General features: G+C 35.0%; 1 protein-coding gene across 1 annotated transcript in view; it reads right to left on the bottom strand.

Moving 5' to 3' along the window:
- Positions 1 to 2692: 2692 nt before the first annotated feature.
- ARL13B (ADP ribosylation factor like GTPase 13B) overlaps positions 2693 to 23133 on the bottom strand; it is an 83834-nt gene continuing 63393 nt past the window's right edge. The window contains exons 4-10 of the mRNA XM_036350920.1: positions 19612 to 19717; positions 18361 to 18563; positions 15284 to 15398; positions 11804 to 12026; positions 9395 to 9511; positions 8352 to 8420; positions 2693 to 4641 (exon numbers count right to left, since the gene is read on the bottom strand). Coding sequence (XP_036206813.1) covers positions 4565 to 4641; positions 8352 to 8420; positions 9395 to 9511; positions 11804 to 12026; positions 15284 to 15398; positions 18361 to 18563; positions 19612 to 19717 — 910 coding nt within the window. The 3' untranslated portion in view covers positions 2693 to 4564. The remainder of the gene's footprint in view (positions 4642 to 8351; positions 8421 to 9394; positions 9512 to 11803; positions 12027 to 15283; positions 15399 to 18360; positions 18564 to 19611; positions 19718 to 23133) is intronic.

Here is a 23133-nt window from a genome sequence, read left to right as displayed (position 1 = left end):
ATCATAGACTCTCTCCTATACTGTTTATGGATATTCATATTTACATAAGACATCTCTCCAAAAACTTCATGTTTATATAGAGGTTTATGTGTCAAAAAGTAAAGATAGACTTTATAATAAAACAATCTGACATTAAGAGAACATTAAGCCTGGCCGGTTTGGCTCAGTGGATAGAGCGTCAGCCTGAGAACTGAAAGGTCCCAGGTTCGATTCCGGTTCAGGGCACATGCCCGGGTTGTGAGCTCGATCCCCAGTGGGGAACTTGCAGGAGGCAGCCGATCCATGATTCTCTCTCATCATGGATGTTTCTATCTCTCTCTCTCCCTCTTCCTTCCTCTCTGAAACAAATAAAAATATTTTTTTTAAAAAGAACATTAAGATGGCAGAAAAACACAGGAGACACCTGCCATCAAAGCAGGAGAACCACGCTAGTTACAGGCACTTGGACTTGGACTTCAGGTGAGCAGCTAGTTAGCTGAGGCTCTCAATTTAGGCTTCCAACGCCATGTGTACAAATCCCAGCAGACAACCCACTGAGAGTGGGAAGTAAATGTAATAACTTGTATTTTAATTTTATCTAATCTTTAAAAAATGTTTTGGGGGATATATGTATGAAATGCAATAGACCACCGCATATAACGATTACGGGCTGAAACGTATCCCCTCAAAATTCGTATGTTGAAGCCCTTAACTCCCAGTCCCTCAGGATGTGACATATTTGGAAAAGTGTCTTTCCAGAGTCGATTAAGTTAAAAGGGGGTCGTTAGGGTGGATCTGACTAGAGTCCTTATAAAAAGAGGAAATTTGGACACGAGGGGAGAACCTACTCAGAGACAAGGCCATGTGAAGACACAGGGGGGCGGCCATCTGTGAGCCAAGGAAGAGAGGTTCCAGAAGAAACCATCCCTACGCCTTGACCTGGCATTTCAGACTTCAGAATTATGAGAAAATAAATTGCAGTTATTTAAGTCACCCGGTCTACTCAAAATGCTACTGAAAGGGATGCATTATTATAAAATTTGAAGACCACTGGTTCATTCCCTAACTCACATATTCTGTTTCCTCATCAGCACACAGAAGAAATTTACAACTCAGGTTCTAAACATGCAAATGATTTTTGTCCTGATTTTCCTTTAATTATAAGCTAATCCCCTTATTAAAGGAAATTCATTTATGATTTCCTATTTTTTTTCTCAAAAGAGGGCTTTTAGTCTTCTGTTTCCACAAAGCTATAGGATTATCACTATTTTGTGAATTTATACATTTTAATATGCATTTTGAAATATCTGAATTTTTTGTTCTTTGGATGAGCTGGACTATATATATTTTTTCTTTTTTTGGACTCTATTTCTTGGTAAATTAAATAGTCATTATTAACAGAATTTGATTTGCAACATAAACTCCTCTTATAGAAAAACTTATAGCAAAAGGTATTGCAATTTATAAGTTACAGCTTCAGTTTCAGTTTTGATAAATTTTTGCTACCTGGAAGCATTGGTTTCTTTAGTGTGGAATGGGAGAAATTGAATAATATAAATAGCTTGGCATATAGAACCAAGTAAACTAAAATATTGTCTTAGTAAAAGAACACTTAGTAAGAAATCAACTGCAAATATACTGACTGGCATATTCTACAGTTGAATGTCTCTGAGTTACTGACAGGAAGTTTTACATATTAAGTGAATTCTATATAGTCCTTCATATGACACTTCAACGAGTATTTAATTTTAAACTTGCATAAAAATTTCAAATTTTCTTTCCTATTATAAAAGTAAGCAAAATTATAAAAATTAGTTTGAAAATTTGAGGAAAAAACACAACCAATAACTCTAAAACAGATACTATTAGCATTTTGCAACACTTCTCTCTAATGTTGTTTCCATACCGTTTTATAATTGAAATCAATTATACACAATACTAGAGGCCTGGCGTATGAAATTCCTGCACTGGAGTGGGGGGTGTCCCTCAGCCGAGCCTGTGCCCTCTCGCAGTCTGGGGCTCTTGCAGTCCGGGACCCCTCGCTCCTTACCTCTCACCTGCAGCAGAGGCGGGAGAGGCTCCTGCCCCTGCCACTGAGCTCTCCAGCCGTGAGCCTGGCTTCTGGCTGAGCGGTGCTCCCCCTGTGGGAGCACACTGACCACCAGGGGGCAGCTCCTGTGTTGAGCATCTGCCCCCTGGTGGTCAGTGCAAGTCATAGTGACTGATCATTCCGACAGCCGTTCTGCCATTCAGTCAATTTGCTTATTAGGGTTTTATTATATAGGATTGTACATGTTATTTATGCATTTTACATATAAAGGCATATAGAATTATTTTTCATATAAGTAAAAACATATCTTTTGGTCAGTAGCTTTAACTTAACAAATGACAGACATCAAATCATAGAGAATCATAAGATGATTTTTAACTGTCTTTAAATTATTTCCCACATATATGAAACCTTTTGCAAATTTTTTCCATGTAAAATAGCAAAAAATTATTTTAATCTATTGACTAAAATGTCTTTCAACAATTATATTTTAAAAGCTTTCTATTATTTTATTATCTCAAAGAAATAATTTAAATTTATCAAATGATAAGAAAAAACAGCATACTAATATAAATTATGTTTATTGTTGAAATTGCCATAATTTATGATATGTTAATAAAAATGCAGCATATAACAAAATAGACATTTAACTGTTAAAAGCCACCTGGATTTACAAAACTTCTTTTAAAGTATTTTTAGAATCCTTTAAGAATACAAATTAATTTTTGAGATATATAAAACATGAATTCTGCTTCATTATTTAATTTCAAAATTATTTTAATTAAATGGGCTCAGTGATTATTGTATAGTACAGTAACCACAAATTTAAAAAAAAACATTTATTCTCAAATTAGATGAATTTTAAAAAGATGGCAAAAGTATGAGTTTAGTTTTTTTTTTAAATGAAGAAATGTAAATGTTACAAAAGAAACCAAAAAGATATACAAATGAGTTTTTTCTCTAAAATCCAGTTCAAAATTTATATCTGTCTCCTTGTGTTGATTTTCCTTACATTTCAGCTGCCTATCACATTTAGGTTGTTACGAATTTTATGTCTGAAGTAGAATGCTAGGTGGGTTCCATGTACAAAACTCAAAAAAGCTGACTCGAGTAATAAGTGACCTGATTAATGAAAGTTCAGGAAGTTTAAAATGCAAATAAATGGTGATGCTCTCAAGTAAAACTTTCAAATAATCACACTAAACTGCCTTCAACATACTTCTCATATTATTGTCAGTACAAGTTACCAAGTTAACCAATTTTGACAAGGTTATATAGGAATCATACCGTTTGTAGTATTTTTACCGTGACAGAAATATGTGCTTTCAATTAAATGCAACATTATGAATCTACTCTTCAAAACATACATCTAAAAGCCAGACAAATAAAGAATCCTATAGATGCCATTCTTCTGTGCAAGAGAAATGCTATTATTTTAAAATGAGAAATTATTTTGGAATTATTTATAAAAATTATTTTGGAATTGTTTCTTCATTCTTGCTTTAGTACCCAAGTATATCCCTGTTATGAAACACAAGTTTCTGAAACTTCAATAGCTTTTCGGTCTTTTTGCCTTTAATTTCAAGGCACTAAAGAATTACAATAACCTACGAGTCATTGTAGCTGCTGATAGACAAAGGAGTGACAAGGAGAAATGATCTCTGAAGGGTTTTACCTTTTAAAGAGGGGCTTATTGGGACTTTTAATAATATCTCACATAACCTTTTTATTTCATTTTTCAAGTCTCTTTTATTAGGATCATCATCAAAGAAAACAACAACAAAAAATTGAACTTTCTGCTTGGGTAGTGCTTTCAAGTAATATAATTTGTTAGAATAGAGATCTGAGAATCTATTTTTAAAAAGTATTATTTTAAAATTAGGTCAAATTAGTATGTATACTTCAAGAACAATACTATTATAAAACATACCTCAAAACATATAAATATATCGTTTGTATAGTTAATGTTTGTCCAGTATACCAACTCTATTTTCCAGATACAATTTAAACAAAGCATCTATAGAAAAGTATACTGTCAATATCATAGTAATAAAATTCTTAAACAAAAGTTTTAGAAAAATATAAAAAGTTAAAAATTTAGGTTATAAATTCCCAAGAGTTCCTCTTCCATGCACATGTATCTTACAAAAAAGGTTTACGGTACAGAAATAAAGACTATTAAACAAATAGTAATGAAAGTGTGCAAAGTCCACTGGCTTTTTCTGAAAGGTTTTCCTTCAGGAATATGCCCAAGAGTGGGGATGTATAAACCAGAGTCAATACTAACTCCTGCTAATTTGATACATAATGCTCATCCCATCTGCTGGTCTTTTTGCTTCCTTTTTTTTTTATTAAACCATGAACAACATGAATAAGTAATTATCAGATCAGTGAGATCTTTGGTTATCAATCTCCTTGCTGAATTGCTATGGTAATCTTGCCCCAGCCATCAATGTACAGGGTTTTTCTTTTTTGAGAAAGAAGGTCTTCTAGGTCATCTTGCTGATATTAAGGCAGCTCATCCATGCAACTTGGTTATGAGATCATGTCATGAGCATCACCGTTTGGTCTCTGTCGCACCGCCAGCGGAGGCAGTGGCTTCCCATAAAAATCTATGTAGAGGAGGAATAATAAAAATACCAAACAGTTATGGTAAATAAATATTTCGGACACAATTCATCATTTGCCAACTAATACCTTAAAAAATAAAAAGAGATCTGACTTGACAGATGAAGCAATGGGAGAAAATCACAATCAAACTCAAAGAAAACTTGAATAAATTTAAAAGACAACCATAGAGTAAATTCTTAACTCTGGATTATAAATTAATCTCTACTTCATTTAATAAAAAGTTGTACCTAATGTATACATTATATTTTTGTTTCCAATTACACATTCACATTAGAACATATTTTAATTTACATAATTTCAGAGTATAATAAAATAGGAACTAACCTATCATAGTCAATAAAAGCATTGTGATGTAAAGTCAGTCAACCAAACAGATGTGATTTCACTGTAATTCTGATATAGCCTAAGGACAAACTTTTCTGTCTGTATTTATTTATTTTATTGATTTTGAGAGAGAGTGAAAGAGAAACATCAATTTGTTGTTCCACTTCTTTATGTATTCATTGGTTACTTCTTGTATGTGCCCTGACAGGAGATTGAACCCATAAATTTAGCACATCAGGATCATGCTCTAACCAACTGTGCTACTGGCCAGGGCCAAACTTTTCTGTTTTTAGAAATGAAAATAAATATTTTAAAGAAATATTTCATTACTGACCTATAGTATTCTAAAAAGAAAGCAAAGAGCACATTTATATTTATATACTCTTTGAATAAAAGTATTTTATACAATTTCAAATTATATAGTAAAATAAAGCTTTTTTAAAGATTACAATTCTGACTTTTTTTTTTTTCTAATAGATGGGTCTCTGTAGGAAACCAAACTCTAGATTAGGTAAACAGAGTCATCAAAAAGCAAATTGCATGAACATACAATGGAGTCAAGACAGCCTCTTCAATAAATGGTGTTGGGAAAATTGGACAGATACATGCAAAAAAATGAAACTAGACCACCAACTTACACCATACACAAAAATAAACTCAAAATGGATAAAGGACTTAAACATAAGATGGGAAACCATGAAAATACTAGAGGAATCCATAGGCAGCAAAATCTTAGACACATGCCGAAGCAATTTCTTCACTGATACTGTTCCTAGGACAATGGAAACTAAAGAGAAAATAAGCAAATGGGACTACATCAAATAAACAGCTTTTGCACAGCAAAGGAAACCATCAACAAAACAACAAGAAGCCCCACTGCATGGGAGAACATATTTGCAAATGTTATCACCGATAAGGGTTTAATCTCCAACATTTACAGGGAACTCATACAACTTAACAAGAGGAAGATAAACAACCCAATCAAAAAATAGGCAAAAGACCTAAATAGATACTTTTCAAAAGAAGACAGAAGAAAGGCCAAAAGACATATGAAAACATGTTCAAAGTCACTAATCATCTGAGAGATGCAAATCAAAATGACAATGAGGTATCATCTCACACCTGTCAGAATGGCTATCATCAACAAATCAACAAATGACAAGTGCTGACGAGGTTGCAGAGAAAAAGGAACACTCGTGCACTGCTGGTGGGAATGCAGACTGGTACAGCCACTGTGGAGAACAGAATGGAGTTTCCTCAAAAAACTAAAAATGGAACTCCCATTTGACCCAGTGATCCCACTTCTAGGAATATATCCCAAGAAACCAGAAACACCAATCAGAAAGGATATATGCACCCCTATGTTCATAGCAGCACAATTTACCATAGCTAAGATTTGGAAACAGCCTAAGTGCCCATCAGCAGATGAATGGATTAGAAAACTGTGATACATCTACACATTGGAATACTACGCTGCTGTAAAAAAGAAGGAATTCTTACCATTTGCAACAGCATGGATGGAACTGGAGAGCATTATGCTAAGTGAAATAAGCCAGTCAATGAAAGAAAAATACCACATGATCTTACTCATTTATGGATAATAAAGACCATTATAAACTGATGAGCAAAAATACAGAGGCAGAGCAGCATGGAACAGACTGTCAAACTACAGCAGGAAGGCCGGGGAGGGTTGCAGGGGGAGGGTAAGAGATCAACCGAAGGACTTGTATGCATGCATATAAGCATAACCAATGGACACAAGACACTGGGGGGTAGGGGAGGACAGGGGAAGGTCAAGGGGGTAAAAAAAGGAGACATATGTAATACTCTTTGTAATACTTTAAGCAATAAAACAAAATTAAAAAAAAAGAACGTAAAAATAAAAATTCCATTTTGCTAGCACTGTCTCTACATTAGGAATGGAGTTACTACTTTAAAATAAATAATGAGATACTTAAAAAAATAAGATACTCAAAATTTTTTCACTGGTTCTCTACTACCTACAAATAAAGTTTGAATTCCATAAAAAAAAAAAAAAGAAACTAGAAACACCAATTAGAAAGGATATATATACACCCTTATGTTCATAGCAGCACAATATACCATAGCTAAGATTTGGAAACAGCCTAAGTGCCCATCAGCAGATGAGTGGATTAAAAAACTGTGGTGCATCTACACAATGGAATACTATGCTGCGGTAAAAAAGAAGGAGTTCTTACAATTTGCAGCAGAATGGATGGAACTGGAGAGCATTATGCTAAGTGAAATAAGCCAGTCAGAGAAAGATAAATACCACATGATCTCACTCATTTGTGGAATATAATGAACAACATAAACTGATGAACAAAAACAGATCCAGAGACAGAGAAGCATCAATCAGACCATCAAACCTCATAGGGAATGTAGAAGAGAGTGGGAGTAAGGGAGAGAGATCAACCAAAGGACTTATATGCAAGCATATAGGCCTAACTAATGGACACAGACAACAGGGGGGTGAGGGCATGAGTGGGGGGGGGGAGGATAGGGGGTATCGTGGGTATGAGGACACATATGTAATAACTTAATAAAAAAAATAAAAAAATAAAAGCATAAATACAAATAAAAAAGCAAATTGGATGTTATTGATGGAGAAATCTATTGAGCTATAATATACATATATTATCCTTTTTGCATTCCAGAAATGTATCTTTGAAAGAATTTGGGCTGATGGTCTAAAATCAGAAATTCTGCCTGGTACAAGGCAGTCCTTTACTCCCAAAGGCCCTTTCTCTAGTTTTCCAGTTGTGGAGTTCTAATGCCATATGCTGGCTAGATTATACCTTATGTCAATTTCATCTAAAGAAAATTACTTTCTTGAGGCAATAAAGCCCTCGTAACTTTCTAGTTAGCTGAAGTTTATTTGGTATACTTTGATTAGTCTGATTCTACAACTGTGTTGATCTTTTTACTTCATTTTAATATTCAGCAGGTTGGTGTCTTATTAGAAGCAGAGGAAGAACAATTATATGACATCATTCAGTATACTGAGTACATACATATAAGACAATGCAGTTTGTAAGCACTATAATTTTAATGTCTATTTAATTTAAATTGCTGTAAAGCTTTTCCCTATCCATTACTATTTACATAAATAAATAATGGATAAACATTTTTATCTCTGTATTCTAAGGTAAACATCAATTCAAATTACTTAGAGGCAAAGGGGCATTAAGAATAAAAAAATTAAATAGAAAAAGAAGATGTATAATGAAAAAGGATGGTTGTGGATTTGAAAGGCTTCCAAAAATAAAAGTTTGCTGAAGTAATGAGGTAAAGAAAAGTGAATGTAATATGTACAGATATTTGAAAACTGATCCTTTTGCATTACCATTATGACGTGTTTCACCAAGAGGCTCAAGTTTTGGAAGTCTAGTGACTTTGGGGGTTCCCCAGCCAACTAAAGAAAAAGAAAAACATTTAAAACACTGTTAAATAATGTATCTTTAGGTTGGTTGAGAGGATCCCTCCCTAGACAGGAATGTATGTAACATTTAATGTCAATTCATATATACTGAATGACACAGTACTGAATAGCCATAATCCCATTTTAAATTACTTCTATTTTAAAATATCATTGTAGGCTGATAACATTTGCTTTAAATTTTTATTTGCCTTCAGTTAAAAATATAATCATCTTCACTACTACCATAAATAACCTTAGGCTATTGTTGTAACCGCTACCAGAAGCTATAAGAAATGTTTACTTATTAAATGGAATACTAGAAATGAGTCTTCAAATAATTCTCAAAGGAAAATGTTACCATATAAAGCCTTCTGGCTGAGCTAAAAGGACACTATAAACATATATGTTTAGATATTTATTAAGCACCTATAGTATATGAGGTTCTGTGTCTAGTGCTGAAAAATTACAAATATTATGCAGCTAATAAGTCCCAGGACTTTACCTGCAGTATTCCATTTAATTCTCATAACAAACTTAGAAGGTCAGTATGTAAATTGAAAATATAATTGAAAAATTCACATATGTTGGTTTCAAGTGTTTACTTTCAGGATGAAAGATGCAATTTTTTAAAAGCTCATATTAGCCATCCATTCAATAAGCTTAAATTCCTTTTAGCATCTGTGCACTGATATTTTAAATTAGATTGAATCCATTCTAGGAAGTGCCTGCGTAAGATTTTTTAATTAATTTTTACTTATTTTTTTTACAAAACTTTACATTTTTTATTGTTAAAAAAGCAATAGGTAACTTATGTTGATAAAATATGAACAAAAGAGAGCAAAGAACTCTAACTTTTCACAAATTTACAAGATAATGAATATACTGAATAAAAACTACACAATTTCTTCCTTTTTCTTCATTGTTTAAAGCAGTATTTATAAATTCAGTATCGATATTAAATTACTCACCAGGAGGGGGCGGCGGGGGTGGTACTGGGCTCTTAGGAGCAGAGTCATCTGTATTCACAGGTTCTACACGGTGACTTCTTTTTATTCTTAGTTTCTTAGTTTTCTTTTTACTGTTATCTACAGAATTGAAACATGGAATTGGGAAAATTAAACTTCTATAATAAAAATTAAGAACAAAACTAGAATATTGATATTATTACCATAGAAATATACCTTCAATTCAACCTTGAAATTATTACTAGTAATGAAATATGAACTTGCTTTTACTAAAAATTAAGCTATTAATGTTTCCTTATTAAATAATTAATGAATATGATACAAATAACAAAAGCCTGTATTCTAAGTTCTAAAAGAAGTTATTCGGAATACAAAGAAAGTTCATATAATATATTCTAGGTATAAATAGTCCAAAATAATTCTTTGAAATGTGAAAAAGACCCCAATCAAACCTAAACACATTACCCATTAAAATAACCCCCAAATAAGGTATGCCCAAATATATATATAATCAAAACCCACATTAGACTTTGCAGAACTGAACTTTTGTTCTTTGAAAAAAAATAATTACAGTGTAATTACATTTTAAGGACGTGTATGCTGTTAACATGTAGACTTTAACAATGTAAGTCAAGATGGCATAGTCGTTAAATAAACAAACATTAAAGTTACCGAAATATTTTCATTGACAATCCCAAACTTACTTTATATACTATATATTTTCTAACATGGGAATTATCTATTACTTAAGAAATTACTTTTTAAAATGTATACACACTGTAACAGCTGATAGCTCAATTTTGAAAATGAAATGTATTTTAATAAACACTGCCTTTATAACTACTCAAAGTGTGTGTATACATTTTGTAGTCAACATCTACAAAACCTACAAAGCAATGAGAAATACAACAATATTTAGAAACATATTTTCTAAATCAGTTAGTGTAATTTGACACATTGACTCCAGATAGAAACAAAGACATCTTTCTATAATTAGAGCTGCAAGCTTTAGAGCTAGAAGAAAGGAACGAGAGCCTCCATAATGATACGGTACTTTAGGATGGACAGCAGTTTGGGTCATGAAAGAGTATGCAAGATAGACCACATGATCCGAGGTGGGGTCTCAGCACAGCCACAGACAAGATGTATGATTTTAAATGCCATAACCGTCTATAGACACTTTAAAAAATAATTTTTCATGAGAAATTTCAACTGAAAATATTCAAGAACCTCAGAATTATGAGTAATATATTTACTTTTATAATACTTGCAAACTTACAAAAAGTATAACTTTCAAATCTAATTATTGCTATATAGCAAAATATCCATGTTAGCTAATCTATACCTCAAGATTGAAATCTTATTTTTATAAACTTTTTGAAACTACATAAAAATTCTCATATATAATGGAACCATACCGCTAACGAGGAATGGCAAGGAACTAATTAATTAGGTAGCTCCCATGTGTCAGGCCCATGCTCGAACATTGTAGAGTTATTCTTACTATAAGTAATCCTTAAAATCCCTCTAAAAATGATGCTTATTTCCATTTGAGAGATGAGGAAGATTGAAGAACATCATATAACATAGCATGTGTCTAGTACCGTGGTCGGCAAACTGTGGCTCGCGAGCCACATGCGGCTCTTTGGCCCCTTGAGTGTGGCTCTTCCTAAGCCTTAGGAGTACCCTAATTAAGTTAATAACATTGTACCTACCTACATAGTTTAAGTTTAAAAAATTTGGCTCTCAAAAGAAATTTCAATCGTTGTACTGTTGATATTTGGCTCTGTTGACTAATGAGTTTGCTGACCACTGGTCTAGTAGATGGAAAAGTCAGGGTTCTACCCCAGGTTGTCTGATTCCAGACATAGGCTGTGTCTTTATGATACCAAAAGACATGAATTTCGTGTTAAATTACATAACTACTGAGAAAAAGAAAAATAATTATGAATTGAAATTTTTTGATATTAAAATAAGAGGAAAATGACTATGTGATAAGACTTTTAGAATGTTCAACTAATTATGTTTGCATCCTACAGAAATAGCATGTCAATAAATAAAGTGAGGCTGATTATAGCATTATCAGTCTTAAAAAGAAACAAGAAAAACTTCAAAAAGGCTTAAAGGTATTTAATACATTCCAAGGATTCCTGAGCTATGCTATATTCCAAATTTATGAAAGTAAAATTAAAAATTTCTGCTGAAATTCAAGTTACAAAAGAGTACATTTTAAGACATCATAAATAAAAACATAAGTTAGCAAACTAACTAATGAGTAAAAACCATGAGAAAACCATGATAAATACTGCATTTGCAGATAAAAAAAAAATTTTTGTGTGAAAATAATGGCAGGTGAAAGAAGTATAATTAAGTTATATATGTATATCTTTTTTATTTAATAACCAGATTTACCTGATTCTGATGATGGCTGGTCTGTCTCTTCATTCTCCAACTGCTGTGTTAATGCTTCATTATAATTTTCTATGGTTGCAAACTCATTGCTTTTCTGGCTACTGTCACTGATCTGGCTCTGTGTTTCCATTTGCTCACGCTCCATTTTATTTCTCAGGGGGCAAGCATCACAGTCTTTCTCCACATTTTGCCTCTTTTTCTCTCTTTCAAGTTTTTTTTCATTCTAACAAAAATGAAATATATCATCTTTAATATAACAGTTGTATCTAAGATAATTTTAAGGGAAAAATGAAGTAATCCAAGAGCTTTCTGTACCTTCAGGGAACTGTGATATTTCCATTAAAAACTATTTGTTAAAAACATCACTGAAACATACTAATTGCCAAACATTCAGAAAAAAGATTGTATAAAGGAATGAAACAACTACTACCAGTAATTCCATAATCTAGAGATGACCACTAGTTGGTGTATAATCACTAAGAGATGTTTCTCTTTGCCTAACCGCACACGTACAGACATACACCACCCACAAACATACACAAATGTGATAGATTATTTCTCTTAATATATACATATTTATTATTTGTTTTTAAACAAAAAAGAACTAAAGTTTTAAATTAAGAATATATATATTTTTCTTAGAATAGTGCCTGACACCTCATAAAATGTTAGCTATGTAATTGACATATATGTTAGCTATGATTACTTTCACCAATTACATTATCATTTTGAATGGTTATACCATAACTTATTTTACCAATTCATAATCAATGAGCTAAGAGGTTACTTTCAATTTTCACTATTCAAAAAACACAACTATTGAATTAGTTATTTAGAATAAATTCCTAACACTAGAATTGTTGGTAATGGGTAAGCACATTTTTTAAAATGTGACACACTACAAATTTCACTTCAGAAAAACTGAAGTCAATTTACATTCTAGGCAAAAGGTTGAAACTAATAAATGTTAGTAATGTTTTTACCTTAGTGTGGGATTAACATACTGATTTCAATACTGTTTATCACTTTGAAGGTGAACTATTAAATACTGTTATTGCCATATTTCTTTTTCTTTATGGAATTACCCATGGTAACCCAATATCCACTTTTCTATTTGATTATCATTATTTTCATAGTAATTTTTAAGGGTTTTTTTTTTTGTCCTATGTGTCTCAAATATTTTTCATTAGGGTTTGGTCATTGCCTGTAAATTTGTAGAAAAGCTCCTAAAAAAATTGAATATAATAAGATCTATCTATTTTTATTTCTTGACTTGTGGTTTGATTGTCCTGCTTTGAAAGTTTTTCCTCCTCCACATATATACAAATGTTTATATTATGTGCTAGTATTTTTAAGGCTTACTTTTTAAAAATACCTTTAAGTCTTCTGGGGTTTAATTTGGTATATACAGTGTTACTAATTTTACATTTTTCAAAATGATTATTCAGTGGTCTCAATATCCTCTTCTTCCACATTTGAAATGTCACCTTTATCTTATACAAAATGGGTCAGTCATAATTATGATTATTGAATGTTTATCAATGTTCCATTAATCTCTCTGTTCTAGAACCAATACCTCACCAGTTGTATTATTTGTGGTAAAAAAAAATAAAAATAAAAGGAATGTGAGGTGCTTCTCTAAAATGCCACATTTTGAAATTGTGTGGGGGGGAAAAAAAGAAAATACACTTGGTATAAAATAGACTACAAGTAATTGGTTTTCATTTGTTTCATATATTTACTGATCATCTTCTTAAAATTATTGTAGCTTAACAGCATAGTAAGTGCACGTTCCCCATGCCACTAATTAATTCAGGGATTTTCAATATAAGATATTGTTTACATCTTTAATCAGTGAAAAATACAATGTCGGTAGAAGTACTAAGGCCGTTTCTAAGTAACCATGTATAACAGCGGTTCTCAACCTGTGGGTTGCGACCCCTTTGGTGGTCGAACGACCCTTTCACAGGGATCGCCTAAGACCATCCTGCATATCAGATGTTTACATTATGATTCATAACAGTAGCAACATTACAGTTATGAAGTAACAACGAAAATAATTTTATAGTTGGGTCACAACATGAGGAACTATATTTAAAGGGCCAGAAGGTTGAGAACCACTGATGTATAACAATAAAAGCGTAATATGGTAATTAGACCGAACGACCTTCTGGATGACCTTCCGGACGAATCAGTGGCTGGGAGGGCTGAGGCAAGCCACTGCAGCTGTCAGGGCCGAGCCCCTTGCATGAATTTCGTGCATTGGGCCTCTAGTGGTATTATAAAATTGGTCATCATTTACAAGGTGAGCTTTATTACACACACAATAAATGTTTCAAAGTTAAAAGTCAAACTTGATTTCTCTCTTCTTCATCAATATTTTTAAAGAGCATAAAAGACAACTTGACAAAAATAATATTTAATAGGATGGAGACAAAAGGAGAGCTTAAGTTATTAAGACAACTTTACTGTACTTAGAAAAGCACACAGTTAAATGCAACGGGATTAATAAAAAAAACTAAGTACCATTAACCTTCTGGTACCTAAGCAACTTAAGTACAAATAGTTCATATTGTCAATTAATTTGCAAAATAAAGCAATACCAAAATTATCCAATCATCTTCTTACCTGTGGAGCTGCCTCCCTCCTCAGCAGCAGCCCCAGGAAGAAACAATCATCCACCTTTCCAGATGAGCACCTGCGTGGAAGGAGGCAGTGACAGGGGAAGAGGAATGGAGAACATGCAGGCAGTGGGACCAACAAACCAACTGCCACATTAAGCTCTGGTGAGTGGAGGGGAAGTTGAGGAAGCTCTGCCTCTGAGGAGGCCTGGCTGCTGAAGCAGGGCAATTAAATAAAGTAGGTCTAACACAAAGTCTCTGTCGAAAATGAAAACAAAGACACAAATACAGACATACACACACACACACACACACACACACACACTTAACTTCTTCATGATTATAATCTACAAATTAATTTTGGTAAAATTTCTCATAATTAAAATAAAAATAAATCATATTTACATATAGAATTTATGATCATTTCAAACACTCTTAAGTATCCTGGGTAAACAAGTAGAAATTCATTTATGCATCTAAACATTACTGTAAAGAGATGACAGTAACAGCAATACAGGGACAAAGAGACAATATAAATAAGAGTAAATATATTACTATTATCTGAAATAAATGCCAAAAAAACGATTTATCAGAACAGTAACTATTACAGTTGCTACATTTAATCTTCATTTTCATTCTCAGTTAATTCTGAAGTCACCTTTCCTGTTTATACTAGATCCAAAGATAAATTTGAAGAGGATGAAAAAGCAGCAAACCTTAACCTGTCTCTCCCACTTAATTTTTTTAGAAATAATTGGTCTCTGATAAAACAGTTATTTCTACCTCCCTACCTGCTTTCTCAATTCCCTGCCAACTTTAAAACTTACGATATAAAAATCACATGTGCCACTATCCATACCTCAACGATTACAGTTGCTATCGGCTGGAAAGGATTCACAATAATTGGCTCTGGATCCACCTCAGCCAGACCACTGGTTCCATCGAGGTCAGCCTGCTCTCGCTCTCTCTGTTCTCTATTGTTTGAGGGAAAAAATTGTAATTCCTGAGAAAATGCTGAGCCATGTTTAAGAACACTTGCAATAGGTTTAAGTCTATTAAATTTAGTAATTTAAACATCTGGATATGGCTTTAAATTACTGATTTTCAGAAATCCTTATGCAGTTTACAGGCCTCTACCCCTGTGTAAAGATTATTCATTTGAATTTTTAAAAGACAGAAATGACAAAAATAACATTCCCTAAGACTGATTTCTTAATGTCAACAGTGCACATTAATTATCCTATGTGCTATTTATTGTATTTAGCAATTTATTAATTACCATCCCAAACCAATGCTGTCCTCTTCATTGATGTTAACAGATAAATGAGTCCTCTTGTTAACCCTCTTCTGAAGGGCTGTGTCAAATTACTTATCATATATGAACTAGGTAATGACTGCTGCTTTGCATAATAGAAGAGGCCATAAAGATAAGTTGCACTATATCACTTATATTAAGTAATTCCATACTTGTTACTACTGAAACATTTACTATCTCTGTGACTTTTAGTTAATATTACCCCATACATGAAGAGTAATTAAGTTATAAAACAATTAGCTGGTAACTAGTGTAGATCTGCAACTGGGCTGCAGGTATAGTACAGCAATGTGAATGTTCATTACTATGACGTTTATTAATTATGTCCTCTGATGGAAAGATCTATCCTTTCATTCTGAACCTAGCAAGCCAAGATTTAGAGGGCTGAAATTTATGACCTCTTTGACCTTGGACATGTACCTGGATCTTTGAATGACAGTTTTCCCATGTGGATAAAAATATCTACTTCATAGGGTTGTTTCAGCTAAAGCAATATATGTGAAAGCACACTGTATATGAACATACTTATAGGACAGTAAATGTTATTAATATTACTAATTTATTAGTAAGCAGTTTCAGGTATTTAGCATTATAATACTATTTTCAGATACCAAGAATAATTTTTTTTACAGTTTTTCAAAAATATCTGAATCTATTAGATTGGATTTAATGAAGTAAAAAGGTTGTTTTTTTTAATAACTCCTCTCTAAATGCCAATTTACTTTTAATTATGGAGACTGTGCTCAACGGGAGAGGTCTTAGACCACACGTAGCATGGCTGGGAGAAAGGAGGAAAGGGGAATGGGTATTAGAAAAGCCTGCCATCACATGACCTAGAACATCTTTATGGAAAAGGTAAGAACTTGGAGAGGGGGTGTGAGACGGGGGAAATGACTAATATCAGATTTCTTTTATCCAACTCATTATTTTTTGTTCTCTTTGTTTGTTTTCTTAATGGAAAAAAAAGCAAAGGAGTCTTCAGAAAAGTATGGCCATATATTTTATTTTTATAAGTATACAAAAGGTAGACTTACATGAACGATTGGTTTACTGAGCTTTATATCATGAAAATGTACAGTAGGATAGAATACCAAATTTCTCACATGAACTAAAACCTCATATCAGTATCAAGAGAGATCCTAGATTAATGATCTGCTCATATTATTGAGCACTTGGCGATGGGGAGTTATCGCTACAAGTATTTCTTTCCTTTAAGTCCTACCTATAAATTAAATGAAAGATACCTGTAATCAGAGGATGTCCTTTCAGAGTAAGAGAATACCTCACCAAGGCACCACCAAGGGCAGTTTAGTGGGTTCATGTCTACTAGGTTGCAAGTATGTTAGAGGACATGGAAGGCCAATATTTCTTAGTTAGATGGGAGACAACTTTAGATCTTGCAAGAGCTCACTTAAATATCTTTTGATTTCTCCCCTTCCCTATTATGCAACTATCTAGTTGAGAAAAGAAAGAGAAATCGTGGGATAAAGTACTAAATTTAACTTTTAATCAAATATGAGTACTTTTTCACAGCATTAAGATTATTAGAAACTAGAGGCCCAGTGCATAAAAATTTGTCCCTCAGCCTGGCCTGTGCCCTCTTGCAGTCTGAGACCCCTCGGGGGATGTCCACCTGCTGGCTTAGGCCCGCTCCCTGGGGAATTGGGCCTAAGCTGGCAGTCAGACATCCCTTTGGCAGCCCAGGAGCCCTCGGGGGATGTCCACTTGCCAGCGGGGAGCAGGCCTAAGCCGCAGTCGGACATCCTTAGCGCTGCTGAGGAGGCGGGAGAGACTCCCGCCACCACCACTGTGTTGGCAGCCGGCAGCCTGGCTTGTGGCTGAGCAGAGCTCCCCCTGTGGGAGTGCACTGACCACCAGGGGGCAGCTCCTGTACTGATGATTCTGTGGCAGAATTTATGAAATCATTGTTTTTTAATTCAAAGTTCACTAAATTTAGTTTGAAAGGTCCCTTTGAAAAAAATTTGAAAAATATATTTAAAAAACCTGAGACAGTATAATTTAGTTTATTTTGTGAGAAAACTAGTGTTGAAGATCAGATTTTGTTTCAGTTGATTGATCCACTATCAGCTTGCCTTCTGTCTTTGCTGAGACCAGAGAAGCATTTCTCAATAATGGACAGTGGACTCAATAATTCTCTGTTGTAGGGGACTGTCCTGTGCAGCACTAGCTGTTGAGCAGCTTCCTGGCCTCTACCCACTAGATGCCAGTAGCACTCCACCTTATCCCCAGCTGTGACAAGTAAAAATGTCTCTAGACACTGCCAAATGACCTCTGGGAAGCAAAATCAGCATACTGATCGAAAACCACTGCAATAAAGGTACTCATAAGAGATAGAAATTTTAAATCTCTTAGAAATAATAAACACATAAGGAATAAATTTAACTACCATAATACCACCAGGAAAAGTAGAATCCTGTCACCCAAACTTGTGTAGAGAAAGATCCATAAAAACAGAAAATTTGTATAGTGTCTTCCTTCAGATACAAAAAAGAAACTGAATAGACAGAACTAATAAATTATTCCTAAAATTGTGGTGGTTTTATTGTTTGTTTTCTTTTTTATGTTTTAAATGCACGGTGGTACAAAATTAATCTACTTACCTTTCCTCTCGTAATTTTCGCACTCGTTCAGCCCTTTCTCGTTTCTCTTGTTCCTCAAGAGCACGTTGCTCTGTTGTGTCCTTTTGGATGCGTTCATTTAAGGCATCAAAGTCTCTTGCAATGATATCTAGCAGCCAATAAAGGCCTTTTTTAATGGACTTGTCAATTTTCTTTCCAGATCCCAAGATTGCTGAACAAGGTTCCTGAAAAACACCAATTTATTTGGCTTAAACAGTAAAACTAAAAGTTCTCCACAAAAATCTACTCAAAAACCATTAAGTGTAATTATTGGTAAATTAAAATTAACCCATTAAATTAATGATATAAAGCACCTGCTTATTTAACTCACAAAACATACCACTGCAATGACCACTAGCATTAGTACATAGGAGCTGAAATATTTCAAGTACAATATCTGTAAGCTATGAGAGATACTATAACACAGGAAGTCAACAGTGCCAATTAAAACAAACTCACTGGAAGACAAAATCAAACTTCCAGTCCTTAAGGAATTTATAGCAGTAAACATCTTTTAAGATTGACAGTCTTAATGTCCATCTTCTGAAGCCAGAATTAATACTTAAATCTTCTGCCCATCTTTCTTAAGATTATATAACTCTCCTGATAAGATTTTTCAAAACTCATTGCAAACCTCTCATATGTTTAAATTTGATATTTATATGTTTTCTTTACCATTTACAAAATTTGCCTGGCTGGCATGGCTCAGTGGTTGAGCATCAACCTGTGAGTCAGGTGGTCACGGTTCGTTGATTCCCGGTCAGGACACATGCCCATGTTGTGGGCTCAATCCCCAACAGCAGGCAAGCAGGAGGCAGCCAATCAGTAATTCTCTCTCATCATTGATGTTTCTTCTCTCTCCCTCTCCCTTCCTCTCTGAAATCAATAAAAATATATTTTTTAAGAATTATAGCAAGACGTGTTTGTATAGCTTACAAGTCCTGTCAGCAATATCTTAAACAAAAAGCAAATCTAGAGTCTTTGAAATCTCAAAAGACAGTTTATGGAAGTCAATAACAACTACGTAGAAAACAAATATTACAATATAAAATAATAGCAACAAAACAGTGAGAATGTGATTTCCTGGGTAAAAAAAAAAAAAAAGTTCTTTTAAAACACTAACACATTATTTTGTTAGCTGTATGCCACCTAATTGCCTTTCACCTTTACAAAAACTAAGTTCTACTGAACATATTTCACAGGGAAAAAAGGAAAACAAACCCCAACACTTACTATCTGACATAGGCACTTGTGTTCATTGACCATTTTTTCCAGAGACAGACATTCAATCACATCAGCTTCTCCTAAAGCCCCTTCCTTGTCTTGTTTATTTGCCAACCTATAGAGATTATTAAATAAAGTGTTTTTATAGCAAATGTATAATCAGACAGCCACTCAAAAATACTTTCACCATGTTCTCATCCCAAAGTTTTAAACCTATTGACTACAGAATATACTGGTTTAAGAGAGTACTACAGAATCTATTTCACCATTTTTTCCTAAAATAAGTTCGTGAGAATTGACCTAAGAGAGAGAAGTCAGGTAGGTTAAGAAAACAAGCAATACGTCAATAGGCCAACGAGATAGAAAGAGACTAGTTTCGTACCCCTCAGCGGTCAATTCTAATTTTCACATTATGTCTTTATCGTCTTAAAATAATGCACCATGATGCAAATACGCTTATCTTATGTCCTTATCTTCTGAAAATACGAAATAGTCTTGTTTTAAATACTCAAATGTTCATTCTGAGCTTGTAATATTTGAGCTCATCTGTATTTCCAGTGTGTGAATGTGCCCACATAAATCATGCAATTTACTGGAGAGGTGGAGCCACTTCTGTCTCATTTACTTTGCATAGCACTGCACATAAAGAACATTATATTCAATTAGAAACAAACTGGGAAACAACAAAGTGAAAAACATCAAAAGTTCTTTATATATATATACATATACATATATGTATATATATATAATTTATTATTATTATTGATTTCAGAGAGGAAGGGAGAAAGAGAAACATCAATGATGAGAGAGAATCACTGATCCGCTGCATCCTGCTCTTCCCAAACAGGGGATCGAGCCTGCAACCCGAGCATGTGCCCTTACTGGAAATCAAACTGTGACCTCCTGGTTCATAGGTTGACAATCAACCACTGAGCCATGCCAGCCAGACCAAAACAAGTTCTTAAAAAAAAAAAAGAGTTATCACAAAATAACACAATTTGCTATCAGATGGCAGAGGTCAAACAGTTTAATAACACGCTGTCTAGGTTAGGGTTTGATAGGTATTTCAGGTGAAAATATATTATTTAATGATTATATAGAACAATAAATCTAATGAACCCTTATCACCTATTTTTAAAAATTATCCACATGGCCCGGCTGGCATGGCTCAGTGGTTGAACGTCAACCTATGAACCAGGAGGTCAAGGTTCAATTCCCAGTCAGGGCACATGCCTGGTTTGCTGGCTGGGGTTGTGGAGGAGGCAACCGATCAATGATTCTCTCTCATCATTGATGTTTCTACCTCTCTCTCCCTCTTCCTTCCTCTTTGAAATCAACCATATATATATATATATATATATATATATATATATATATATTTTAAAAATTATCCACATGGTGCTGGTTACTTTGAAGGCCTCTGGTTGTACCATTTAGTGATGTAAGATGGATCACTGGATTCAGCTGAAGTCAGCCTGATTCAGCCAAAATAGTTCCATCTAATGAATTTAGTATCCACTGATGACCTTTGCTAAATTCCATTATTTTGTAAGAGCTTATAAAATATGACTTTTCTATTTCTATATTCCTTTTGCATTTACTGGCCGAATTTTTGCTAAAAAGTAAGCTTTCATCAACTACCTGCTTACTCTTACTTAAATGCAATTTAGAGAAAAGTCGAGGTAAACCTGTGATCCTTTGGCTTCATTTCCTAATTTTCATAATAATAAACTGATGCTCTATCAACTTCCAAACGTGATCAAGTTGCTTTCTTTGGTTTGTGGGGCACACAATTATGAAATAGATTTTTAAAATACATGTTTCACTCTATTGTAGTTACTTTTTAAAGATTTTTTTCATTGATATTTTGAGAAAGAGATGAAACGGGAGGGAGAGAAGAAGAAACACTGATGTGAGAGCGAAACATTGATCAGCTGCCTCTCACACTGCCCATACTGAAGATTGAGTGGTGGGAGGGGGGTTATTTTTGAGGCTCAAAATTACACAATTTGGTCAGTGAGAGTCCCCATGGTGTTGGCTTCTGTGTTCTTCCTGTACAACTTCCAGAGTCTTTGATATCTTCTTGCTTTTTTGTAAGAAACAATATTTCATACCTGGAATCATCCATCTTCCTAAGGAGCCCTTGTTCCTTTCAGTGAGGACTGATATTTTAAAGACCACAATCTGGGTGCTATGAACTTTTATTGCTATTGACTTGCCATTGTTTCCTAGACCTTTTCAGTGGACAAAACTGAGGGGAGGGGTGTAGTTTTTTTAAGAAAGAAAAATTTAAATCATGAGCCAATATTAATTTTCCCATTTTTAATCAAATATTACCACATTCTACTTAACTTCTTAAATTGTATCACTTTTTTCTTATGCTGAAAACTATAGTTCTTAATAACGCTGACATTGACTACTTGCTTTATCCTATATAATAAAGCAGTAATATGCAAATTGACCATCACACCCTCACAAGATGGCTGCCTATGACCAGGCCGGCAGAGGGGTTAGTGAGGGACAACCAAACAACTGAGCAAGCAGGCTGCATGGGGCGACCAGGTCATTGGGGGGCCGTGAGGGGCAGCCAGGCCAGAAGTGGGGACAGTTGGGGGTGACCAGGCCAGCAGGGGGGGCAGTAGGGGGCAACCAGGCCAGCAGGGGGGGAAGTTAGGGGCAACCAGACTGGCAGAGGGGGGTAGTTGGGAGCAACCAGGCCAGCAGGGGGGGCAGTTAGGGGCAGTCAGGCTGGCAGAGGGGGGTGACCAGGCCAGCAGGGGGGCAGTAAGAGGTGACCAGGCTGGCAGGGGGAGGGTTCAGTTGAGGGTGACCAGGCCAGCAAGGGGTCAGTTGGGGGTGATTAGGCTGGCAGGGGGGGCAGTGAGGGGCAACCAGGCTGGCAGCAGGGGCAATTAGGGGAAACCAGGCCGGCAGCAGGGGCAATTAGGGGCAACCAGGCCAGCAGAGGGGGGCAGTTGGGGGTGACCAGGCCAATAGGGGGGCAGTTAGGAGTGACCAAGCCAGCATGAGGGGGCAGTTGGGGGCAACCTGGCTGGCAGGGGGGGCAGTGAGGGACTAGGCTAGTGGAGGGGGGGCAGTTGGGGTGACCAGGACAGCGGCAGGGGCAGTTAGGGGCAACCAGGCAGGCAGGCAGGTGAGCAATTAGGAGCCAGTGGTCCAGGATTCTAAGAGGGATGTCCGACTGCCGGTTTAAGCCGGATCCCCGGGATCAGGCCTAAACCAGCAGTCAGACATCCCCCGAAGGATCCCGGATTGGAGAGGGTGCAGGCTGGGCTGAGGGGACCGGCTCCTGTGCATGAATTTCATGCACCGGGCCTCTAGTCCTACAATATATATAAATTTCAACACAAGAATAACAATATCGTTGTTATTAACTAGTTGTAATATACTCTTATGAGTAACTGGAAAGGGGCAAAGGAAAGGCCAAATACTAGAGGCATGCCCAATAAAGTCTGGGTAAATAGGGAAGGGACTTACTTGCCTGTCAGTCACACCTGGGGACAGGTCAGT

Source organism: Myotis myotis, unplaced genomic scaffold (assembly GCF_014108235.1).
Source record: "Myotis myotis isolate mMyoMyo1 unplaced genomic scaffold, mMyoMyo1.p scaffold_m19_p_2, whole genome shotgun sequence".
NCBI lineage: Eukaryota > Metazoa > Chordata > Mammalia > Chiroptera > Vespertilionidae > Myotis > Myotis myotis.
The sequence above is the reverse complement of the archived record's forward strand: the minus strand, read 5'-3'. Positions and strand labels throughout refer to the sequence as shown.